Consider the following 12,158-nt stretch of genomic DNA (forward strand, 5'->3'; position numbering starts at 1 on the left):
GACACTGAGCACTTTTCACATTGAAAAATGAGGATAGAGTTGCATATGTATCAACTTTCAGGAAGAAATTGTTTTTTTCCCCTTTAAATGCCATCTTTATTTCTCTCATATCTATAATCTAAAACCTAAAAGTTTTAAGTTTGGACATTGCATGATGACTTCACAATGACCCCTATTAAGTGGGATGTCATTTTGTACCCTCTGTAAGTGCTATAGTTGTAGTGATTGGGGGAAATTAATAAGGACCAAATTGATCAGACAGGCTTCATGGTGGGAGGTCTTGAATGGTGGGTAGAATCTGCATGACGGAAGACATTTCAGGTAGAGGAAAAATCTGAACAATGAGTACTCTTTCTGGATCCATACTGAATCCATAATTCACGCTTTCCTCAAAGATTTCCTGTAGAAGAAATTAGAGAATAATAATAATACATAGAAAAGGCTCAAATTTTGTAAGATGAGTACAATTAGGTTGGATATGTAGAAAATTAAGAAATGCAGACTTACTCTTTGATTTTAGGGGGTGGCATTGAATTGAAAAAGACTAAAGAAATGATGTCATCATCAAATTAATATGTCCAATTTGTTCATTATGCCTAGTATGCAGATTGTGGAGCATTTGCTTATAGACCTTCTTATACTTTCTCTAATTGTTGTATTCTGTGTAATATATATTTTTCCTAACCACGGTGTACTCAATCAACCAACAGATATTTTTTATTAGGGGATTAAGGTGCCTCTAGATAATAGCAAGTTTTCATAGTCAAGGAATTTATCTTATACTTCTTTGGTGACCATTCATCTCATCGTTTGAGGCCAAACTTAAAGTACTGAGTTCTCTGATTGAATCTGTTGAGATCTTATAACGCTTCACATGCCCATTTGTTTACGAAGAAGGATTTGTAAATTAACATTTATCGATGAATTTATGATACATTTTAGAGGCTGAGGAGATTGAGTCTAAAATCCCTAAGTCTACCCCACTCACTATCAAATGAGGAAGTAGGAGAAGGATAACAGGCAAATGGAAAAATGAAGCACTTCTTTATTCGCAGTTTGGCAAGCTCCTTACAAATCCCCAATGAAGGTCTTTCCTGGAAAAACTGAACTGACGCCATTGCATGAGCTCAAAGCTACGCTGGTGGCCTAGTTCCTCGGCCTGCTCTCCTTCACCAATTTGAGATGGCTGGACCATGTCTTCCCACGGACTGCATGACAGTTCCAGACAAGCTCGGAGGAGCTTTGCTTGAGAAAGCTGGCTTGCCCAATGGACTTCCAGTACGGGAGACCTAAAGCTAAAGGCAAAAGCCAGACTGTTCAGAAGGTCCAGACCCTCTTATCGTACCCACGTGTGGTCACAAGGCAGTAACATTGATGCAGGAAACAAAAAAGAGAAAAGATACTTTCTTTAAAGGAAGAAAAAAACTGGGTACAATAAATGTCCTGAGCTTGGGCTAAATAATTGCAATACACTGTGAAATGTTAAAATAGGTTAAGTACTAGATGGAGTGGTGGCACAAGGTGGGAGTTATTAACTCCTTGTTTGAGTCAAGGATGGCTTCATAGAGAAAGGTACATTAGGAATAAGTAGCTGTTTATAGGAGCAATCACGGTACCTAGGAGGAAATTCCAGAAATAGGGACTTTGGTAAACCATGGGAAATTTTGGGAAAGATAAACAGCTTAGGTGTGCCCGAAGAAACTTATATAGGACAAAAGTGAAAACCAGGGAGGTAAGCAGCTATGACAAGGTCTGAAATCTCATGCTAAAGAATACAGGCTTTATCCAACGATATCTACAGGAGGGTTGATGACCACAGGACCCTGGAATTAAGGTTTGCCCTAATGATGTGAACAACTGCTTATCTCTAAAGATGTGAGTACATACGTATTTCCATAGTATTAACTCCCTGTGGCTGAAATAACAAATTAGCAAAAAATTGTCAATAAATCTGTAACAAATTATCAAGTAACTTGGTGGCTTAAAACAACATGAAATTCTTCTCTTTCTATTCTGGAGGCTGGAAGTCTGAAATGGATTTCCCTGGGCTAAAATAAAGCGATCAGCGGGACTAATTTCCTTCTAGAGGCTCTACTGGAGAATCAATCTTCTTGCCTTTTTCAGCTCCTAGAGTCTGCCTGTATTCCTTGGCTTGTGGACTGTTTCTGTCTTCAAAGCCAGCAATGGCTGGTTTGAGTATGTCCCATGCTGCATCACTCTGACATACACTGGGCCTCGCTGGATAATCCAGGATAATCTCTCGTTGTAACTAACATAGTCACAGATCTGAAGATTAGGGCGTGGACATTTTGAGAGGGCCATTATTATGCCTACCACACATCATCTTGACTCCGTTAATGAAACAGATTGGTTTTTCAATATTACATTCCTACAACACTGTCTTATAATGACAACGATAATCATAGGTCACAGGCTTACCATATGAGATCAGAAGATATAATGAAAAGTTATTATCACGGATCCTCTAAAACATAAGGCGTATCGGCAGATAGCTCATCCTTCTTGAGAAAGCAACTCAGCACAGCCATAGCAGTATCATTTAGATAACATTTTATTTGTTAGAGCAAGATTTGACAGGCTTCATTTTAACAGCTGAAGAAATTAATTTAAAATCACAACCTTTAGTGTATTAGCATACTTTTACATGGAGGTGCAGAACAATTACATATTTTTGAAATAAAATCACTGCTTCTAAATTTTAATGAGATTTGAGGATAGATAGAAGCCATCCATTTAAGCAGCTACGCTTTAATGGATAGTAGAAAACTGTCAGAGAATAGACTCACTGTGAAAATTTCTACAGTTCTCAGCCATTTCTTTGTTATAAATAACATTTTTAAATGTGTACTTTTCTGAACAGAAAAAATAGCAATTCACTTGATGAATACTTTCATATTTACAATGCCCTTTTAAAAATAGTAAGTTAAAAGGGAATATAGAAAAGTGAATTACAATATTTCTAAAATTAAAAAAAATAAAGAACTCAAATATACTAGTCTAATGAGATACTGTATTTTTCACTACATTGAAAGGTGATAGAATAGCTTTATATACACCATTTTTACATTTACAAGCATGAACAATATTATTTTTTGACACATTTATGTATTACTGATCAAGCATTTGAAGTCACAATCTGTGAAATAAGTATAGCAACAATATATACGTCATTCTAATGTTAACCTAAAAATAGAACAGAAATGTTTGGTTTTTCCTTTTGTGAAGTTTTCTGTTTTTTTAGAATATTAGAAAAGAAAATGCATATAGCAAGCACAAGTCTAAGTAGTTTTAGTGGGAATTTAAGTTCAGAACAAGTGACAAAATGGTAAGACGTGTTTACTCAATTCTTTATCTCTATAATTTTCTCACCTCGTTTACAAAAGAACAAAGTTACTCAAAATACATCTCATGGTTAAAACAGCCATTCCCTTTCTGCTGTTTTATATTCTGTGCCTTCGTTCTCTTATGTTCCACCTTCTGTAAGAGAGCTCATTATCAAGGTGACAGGGGCCTAGTTTCAAAAGCAACATGAGTCACAAAAATATCAAGCCAGTGGTTTCCTTCAGGACATTCACATATTTCTTGTGTTAGAAAGAAAATCTTTCCTTGGGTGCGGTGATATCACTCCTGAGAAACCAATTACTTTCTGAATATCTGCAATACTATTTTTGACATCACGTAACTGAAGTCCCGCGGGAAAGCATACTATGGCTATATGGTACATACTTTTACCTCTTACTATCCACAGGTCCTACACTGTAAACGGAGAAACCGATTTAAAATATTTGATTATCTAGTAATTAACCATTGGATGATTTGAGTCATTTTTATATTTTGGCCATCCACAGCACGGTCTTTTTATTTTTGTGTAGCATATTTATCCATAGTTCTCTCTGTTTACCTTAAACATCCAAAACAACACGGGACATTTTTGAACAATCTATAATATTCTTCTTGGATCTGAAAAAAAGAATAAGAAAGGAAGGCATGTTAAATGTAATTGCAACAACCACATCAAATTATTTTGAAATCACATTAAGTTGTTGTATTTGGTTTTCTAAACTATTATTGTTTTCTGATTATCTGTCAGAATATGCTCAAGTGAACACAAACTACATTTATATTCCTAATAGCAAGTTTTTAAAAGTATATTTCCCTGTGATCAGCTACGTGTTCTGATTATCTCGATGCTAAAATGTACTGCATTTAGGTAATAAAGGCAGGAGTCATAAATCTATGAGAAGAAGAATTTTTATCAATTTGGTAACTGATGCTATGTGAATATACCATAGAGTTGACCAAAATAGCAAATTGCTTACCTTTCTAGATAAAACACACAGGAATAAGAAAATGAACATCCCCTGGAAGGCATTGCTGACGGTGAAGAGGTAAGCTGTTACCACGGATGCATGCACAACATGAAGAACCCCAAAGATCCAGGTGGTGCCTAGAAGGAACAGGAGAGCAAGGGCTCCTCTGGCACACGACCTAGAATACATTTGAAATCTGTCAGTTAAGAAGGCTATATATATTCAACACATCTCCAAATTCCTCAAATTATATGGGAAATGAGTTTTTGGGATAGCCAAGAAATCTTTTGCAAAGACTGATAATGATTTTGAAACTGACAAACTGTGCTCCAGTTCCATGGGACAGCCTTGAGGGTAGGGTCCTACACTGTGGCAGGGATGTGCTTCCCAAGTCAAGGCAGCATATTAAAATACGGACGGCACTTTTCAAGGAATTTTCTTAATCTAAAAATATTTTTCTCTGGTGTACTGCAGTGTGTATGCTTTGATTTCAAATCTAACGTTGTAGTAATTCTTGAAGGTAAGACATATAACTACTGGGAAGTATTTTTCGTAAGAAACCTTGAAAAGTATCCCAGGTGAATTGGGTCAGCACATGAGCATGACATCAAAGAACGCTTCTGCTTTCCTTTTAGGGTTAGTAGAGAAGAAAGCGTAAGATATAAAATTAGATTTTTTTGTTTTGCTTTGCAATAGTTACCTCAAAATAAATTCATGTCAGAAATACCGATTTCTTAAAAATTAAAAAAAATACACACACATACTCACTGTTACATATTTTTAACTTATTGCCTGTGACTTTTGGTAAAACAACATTCAGCTCTGTTCACTGAGGACATTGCTTTGAAAATGAAGCAACTAATGATTATTTTCTCATTCATTCTTGGTCCAATCATTCTTTACTGCAGAAGATGTTTTAGCAATGTACCTCAGAAAATGAGTCATTTTCAACTTTATTAAAACCAGCACAGTACATGAAACTATGAATGGTGAAGAGTAAAAGAAAGTAATCGATCAAGCATTAGCTAAATCCAAACTATAAATCTTGTGCAAGGTATTGAAACTACAGGAGTGTTCCCAGGCAACACAAATGTTAGTTATTTCTAATGTTCCCAATAGTAATTTCAGTTTTTCCTGAACAAACCATTTTCAAGGTCTCAATAAATCAGTTTTAAAGAGAGGAGGTTGAAGGAAAAATTGTGGGAGCATGCAAACTAGAAATCACAAGAAAGAAACACAGATATTAACCTCTGAGAAATGTTTTGCAAAGGAAAATCATGAAGGCCTCCTTTTCCCTTAAAATACAGTCATCATCTTTTCTTTCAAAGGGAACTGTGTTTGAAAAGATTGCTTGGTTCCTATTTAATCTGTGGTGTTTATGGTCTTATTAAGTGCTATTTAACAATAAGTATTTTAAATATGGCAGAAGAAAGTGTGAAAAAATCATTTACAAAATTGTCCTTCCAAAAAGTTATTTGCACTTTAAGTTACTAAAGCTTTCCATTACTACAGAAAGTAGACTTACAGAAGCATTTACCTTATGTTCTCATAACAACTAACTCCTGGTTTCACCCCTGCGGTGTGACGAAAAACTTTGTATATGATAAATCCAAAAGCCAAGAGATTAACCTGAGAAAATAAATGAGTTTCAAAGAAGAGGTAATTTTCATAGTAAATTGGATACATACAAAGGAAATAAACAAATAAAGATTTCAAATAAATAGAAACTCATGAGATTTTGATGTATATTACAAAGTACAAACCCTCTGGGACACTTAGGCACACAAATCTGTGGTTGATCTTTACAATATCACTGAAAATTGTTAGTACAAATGGTAGTTAGTACAATTTGCCAGATTGTCTTGAGCAACCTGTTCAAGAAACTTCTTCAGATGTTATGATCACATCTACAGATTGATGAGTATCATCTGCTGCCAATAAGATGATTAATATACATATTAAGATAAGTTTTGGTTTCAAAAACTTTAAGAACACTTGGGAAATTAAATCTTTGTTCATTAAATTGTATGCTGTTTCTCTGAGCAGAAGTGTTAGTGATAATTCTGTCAACTCTTTAAAAATTTAAACTGGAAAAGAGATATCGAAAGGAAATGTAAAAACTCGACAAAACACCCTCAGTTTCTATTGCTAGAAAATGTCTGAGTGTGTTTCCTTTTGCATGGTTCCTTTAGCTCTCTCTCCTAAAATTTATAGTGAGATTTCCTTTCCTCAGATTTAACCTCATAAACTTTCAAAATATTAATCAATAAAATAAATGTTTATTTGAAGGCATATACATTTTATTGATAAACATTTATCATTATTTTATTTATATTTCCTAATATGGGCTAAATAGAAAACACAGAATTTTCACCCCTTTAAAAGTGACTGCATTATGAAAGTTTCTTCTTCTTTCTTTTCCTTTTCCTATATTTTTGGAAACCTGTAAGTCATATTTGCAGCATCAGAGAACTAATTGAGCGGCATATTTTAAATGTATATTTATTTTAATATGAGCATACTAATAATTTAAAATATTAAATATTATAGACATCATCTACAGATTAATCCTTTGTTGAATATATTTCATTAATGAAAGCAGATTTTTCAAAAGCCATTTATTTAGTAAGAACAATAACAGAGTGCAATATTTTAATTTTCAGCTAATTCTTATACTAGTATTTCAAAAGCTTATAGTTATAAAAAATTCTGTTTTTGCATATCATAAGGAGTTTTATATAGCTTCTCAAAATGAAATTTACTAATTAGTATTATAAAAAACAGCATAAAATAATGGGTCAGATAATTTCATGTTGTTACTTCTCCATGGAGAAGTTCTTGAGAGAAAATCTTAGATAAGAGTCTAGTCCCTTCTTCCTCCTTCCAAATGTCCATTACTTCTAATTATATGATTAATTAATTCTAATTACAGTAATGCTTCCATACAAAGAAAAGACTTCAGCAAGAGGGGAGATGAAGTGTATTTAAATTGATTTAGTTGACAGTTTCACCCTATGGTGTCCTCAAATGACTAACTGAAGTGACAATTTAATAATATTTAATTTTATAAATCATTTTTACTACTTCTGAAAGAGGGATGCTTAGTATTTTCTAGGTTTCTTATAGCTATAGCTTCTTTAAATAAATTTGGAAACAACAGTTGTATTACATTTTATAAATATATGCATATTTTTAAATAATAAAAAGTATTAAAATTTGGTCAGTATAAATAATAGTAATCAAAACATCATTGGTTTGAAAATCTTCAAAGGATTTTTATGAGGTATCTATGTTGAACTTGTTATCTCAACAAAAGAAGAGTTATAAGATAAAATAACTTTAAATGATAAAAAAATTATTCTCAAATCCATAATTTTTACACATTAAGTGATGTACAATACTTATTAAAGTTTTTTTCTTAAACAGATTTGAAAAACAGTTTCTCATACTGCTCTGGTTTCTCAGAGAGCATATACATTTTAAACACGCTCTTCTGTACCATATGCTAAAATAGTGAAGCGTGGAAAAGGAACAGTCCCTACGGGCGATCCAGTTCTGGAAAGTACATTTTTTCTGCACAAGGGGAAGATGTTTACATACTTATAAAAACCAGGTGCTTCTGGACAAGTAGGAGACTAATTCGTATTCCATAAACTCAAATTTTCCCAATTGTAAGAGAAAACAGATTAAAACATTTTTATCAAAAGGCATAATGATTTTATGTAATGAAAACAATCACAAATAATTGATTGTATTATCCACAGTCATTGATGATAATACACATATATGGAGCTTTTTATTTGCCTTTATTCTACACATTTTATGAAGGGTCTGTTCAGTGTCTGGTATAGTGGTAAGGGCTGGGTACGCACTAATGAACAAAATGGACATTGTCCTTTGTTCTCATAAACTTATTAAGAAAATAGATAGTGAATAATCACACAAATACTTATAAATCTGCAAACCGTGATAAACGCTATGAAGTCACAGAGTTAGAGTGTTAGGAGAGACAATATGGGGGTGGATTAGAATGAAGGTTTGGGAGATATCTCTCTTAAGACTTAACATTTAAACCAGAACCTGATGAATTATAATACACTAGCAGATTTTTTTTATCTATGCTTTCACAGAAGAATCACTTGTGTACTGTAAACCTTTTCCTCAAGGAACTGACAGCCTAATGGACGAGACGAGCCATCAACAGGCAAGTGCAACACTGTTCAGTGAGTGCCAGGCAGTGGTTTGCAGAGCAGAGCAGTACAGGTGATGACATTCTAACGTATGATTTCTAAGCCAATCTTGAATGACCAGTAGAGTCAAAGGAGGGCAGCCCAGAGAAAGTAAGTGCCTACTTCGGATCTCAGTCAGTGCACCTGTGTACTCTCATTTCCTAGGTGATCGGACCCAGTGGATCAATATACTATCCTTGGGCCCTATCTGAGTTCTCCACCCGGAAGTCTAATAGGCATCTTGAGTTAAAAATGTCAAAAACCAAGCTGCTGTTCTCCCCGTAAAGAATCTATTTTTGTTGCAATCTTCCCCACCTCAAAAAAAGAAAAAAAGTGGTCTCATCCTTTTAGAAGACCAGCCTTATTCATCAGCAAATCCTTCACCCCTACCTTCAAAACATATTCAGAATATGACCACAGCTTACCATCTTCACAGCTCCTATCCTGGAAGAGGCTGCCATCATGACCCTCCTGGGTGACTGCGAAAGCCCCCTCATTGTCTCCCTGCTCCCGTCCTTGTCTTCCTACAATCTACTCTCATTGCAGCATCAGATTGATCCCTTTAAAATGTGAGTCAGACCATGTCTCTGTTCAGAACCCTCCAATGGCTTCCCATCTCACTCAGAGTTAAACCTGACAATCTCACAGAGGCCTCTACAGTCTGAAATGATAATACTTCTTCCCTCGAGTCCTACTTCTCTAGCCTTTGATCATTTCACTCCACTCACGTTGGATTCTCTGTCCTCCCGGCACAGCAAGCACGTCTCAGGGCATTTGAGCTTGCTGTGCCCTCAGATATTCCCATGGCTCATTCTCTCACTACCTCTGTGTAAATGCTCCTTATCTACATCCTGCCTCCCAGCGTAGTCTCATGAAAAACTGAAACTCAGGTGATAAAACCAGAGCTCAGTTCAATTCTCTGGAAATGTAGAGAAAGATGGTATTCTGTTTTGGACCAGGCAATTTCAGTATCCTTCGTTTGCCTTAGTCACTAGAAAACTCACAGACACTCCTGGATGAAACTTTAGTCAGCTTCCTCTGAACCCGCTTCTCATCTGGGCCTTGACCTTGGGCTTCAGCGTCCATCCTTGCAGTGTCTTGTTTGAGTGAGAGTCCTGCTAAGTCAGCTTAGAGAAGATCTCTCCACTCTTGCTATCTGATGCTTCTCAATATCTAGTCAAATCCTCATCCCCCACCCTTGATATCTGCTCATCCTGGCCTGCCTTTCAGCAAGAATCCTGTTAAAGTAAGTTTAGCAAGAATCCTCCCTACTCTGGATGGCTCCTCTTAGTCACTTTTCCATCCACCAACCCCCTGCTCCCACATACAACCTGTTACTTGGGTATAAATTCCCCAGCTGTCTTCATTATATTCAGAGTTGAGCTGAATCTCTCTCCCCAATTGCAACAGATTTGACACATCACCATAGTCCCGAATAAAGTCTTCCTTACCATTTTAACAAGTGTCAGAATAATTTTTTTCTTTAACAAAACTCAGAGCCTAATCCAATGTCATATTATAAGATTTAGCAAATTCTGGATAAATGGAAAAAACTGCATTTGCTCCTTTTACACTGTCTGCATTCTCTCTTTATTCATAAATATAAATAAAGAATCAGTATCACCTAAAGGCACATCACTTTACTTACTTAGAGGTGGAAATTAAGTTGAAACTCTATGCATTTTAGACAATATGGAAAAGTATCTTCTGGGAGGAAATCTTTTATGAAATAAGTATGAACAGTCTGAGAGGAGACAAAAACCAAAGCTGAAAACAAGATTATATAGAATTAAAAAGTATTTCTGATAATAAGAAATAGTTTGCAATTATTCATGAAGTAATGACTTTGAGGATAGATAGAGAAAATACTTGCATTATAGGTTAAATAGTTGGAAAAATACCATGAAAACTGTGTTTACAGGCAATGACTACATCAATGATAAGTGACTTGAATACTTGAGTAATTATCTGAAACATAAGAAAAATCACTAATATCAACCTTAATTAAGAAAGTGCTGTCTTTAAAATGACTCACACTTTTGCTCATTAGTGTTTACCGATATGCGCTAGTTTTATCAGCTGTGGTCCCCTTATTATTTATCTCTAAATGTGAGTGCCACAAAAGCACAGGGGCTAATTAATGACTTGCAAATGAACAAAGTCATTCAGTATCATTTTTGTCTCAAGTTTTAAAAAACATTTTTAGTTTGTCAACCAGGAGTCCCTAATACTTTTCTAGGAATAAACAAGACAAGGACATTAGATGTAAGCATAAGAACTCTGAAATTCCTTGCTGCACTTTAGAATACAGACGAGAAGGAAAACAGCTGTGGAGAAAAAAATTATTCAAAGTCATGAAAACTTAACCCTTAAGGGACATTAATATTTTAAATTTAAAATCATTCTTCTTGCTTCATTTTAAGGAATATTTATCTACACAGATACGTTTCTTAACTCCGTTGACATATGTAGTGACTTCAAAGTTTGGCACACATGTTCTGATGTTTGACAGAGCGTGTTAAACATTTTTAAGTGCCTTATTTTTTTTTAAACAAGAGATTTAAATAGATGAGCTAGCGAGAGAGTGGGAACTAATTCTGAAAGATTTAGACCTACAGGTACATTCAACCCAAGGGCTTCCTATTCAGACTTCAAAATGAAGCATCCCAATCAGTCATTTTTCCTTTCTTAGTCTTTGTCTCAATAATTGATGAAGCCATCTACATGCTAATGTCAGATCATACCAAAAAGAATGAGAAAATTTCTCTTAACAGCACTTTGAGACCCACGCTTTAATTTTTCATATATATCAAATGGAATCTGGTTCATTTAAGAATGTGTCATGATCACAACTGCTATGTCCTTTCAAATAGTTTTATTACCTTTAAATTAATTGCCCTACGGCAGACTTGCTTCTGCCGCGGACAAAGGGTAGGTTTCTACCCGCCTGCAGAGAGGCCATAAAGAAAAACAGTGACTCATTCTCAATCCCTAGACCACTGCAGAGACGGCTAAGTAGTTTTCAATTTAAGCTTTAAAATGAAAAGATATGATCTATTAATTTAAAGAAATTGTCTACTAGCTAGTTTGGAATCAAGTAGTTGGAATTTTGTCTTTTGCCTGATTTTCTTTTTTTATTATTTCTCAACTGGAATCACCCCTTTAATTGCCTTATAATGCTAATCACATGGAATATTAGAAAAATTGGGATAGGTGGTAAGCAGAATAACATCTTGCCTCCAAAAAAAGTCCACACCCTCATGTCTGGAACTCGTGAATATGGCAAAAGGGATTTCACAGATGGAATTAAGGTTACGGACTTTAAGATACGGAAGTTATCCAGGATTACCCTGTTGGACCCAATGTAAACATGTGAGCCCTTAAAAATAAAAGAGAAAAGCAGAAGAGATTCAGCAGAGAGATGCACCAGAAGAGACGCAGGAGACATGAGATCAGAGAGAATGGAAGACAAAGGGGGCCATGAGTCAGGAAATGTGGGAGGCCTCTGCAAGCTGAGACTGACCCTGTCTGACAGCTAGCAAAGAAATCAACTGCATAAAACTGAATTTGGCCAAAGACCTGGACAAGAACAGAAATA

General features: G+C 35.2%; 1 protein-coding gene across 2 annotated transcripts in view; it reads right to left on the minus strand.

The window, feature by feature from the left end:
• Positions 1-2,554: 2,554 nt before the first annotated feature.
• ADGRL4 (adhesion G protein-coupled receptor L4) overlaps positions 2,555-12,158 on the minus strand; it is a 106,594-nt gene continuing 96,990 nt past the window's right edge. The window contains exons 14-16 of one of the 2 annotated variants that reach the window (XM_014850013.3): positions 5,869-5,960; positions 4,341-4,509; positions 2,555-3,981 (exon numbers count right to left, since the gene is read on the minus strand). In XM_014850013.3, the coding sequence (XP_014705499.2) occupies positions 3,919-3,981; positions 4,341-4,509; positions 5,869-5,960 (324 nt within the window). In that variant the 3' untranslated portion in view covers positions 2,555-3,918. The remainder of the gene's footprint in view (positions 3,982-4,340; positions 4,510-5,868; positions 5,961-12,158) is intronic. The other variant, XM_044749279.2, reaches the window with a different exon arrangement.

This window comes from Equus asinus, chromosome 16 (assembly GCF_041296235.1).
Source record: "Equus asinus isolate D_3611 breed Donkey chromosome 16, EquAss-T2T_v2, whole genome shotgun sequence".
In the NCBI taxonomy this organism is placed as follows: domain Eukaryota; kingdom Metazoa; phylum Chordata; class Mammalia; order Perissodactyla; family Equidae; genus Equus; species Equus asinus.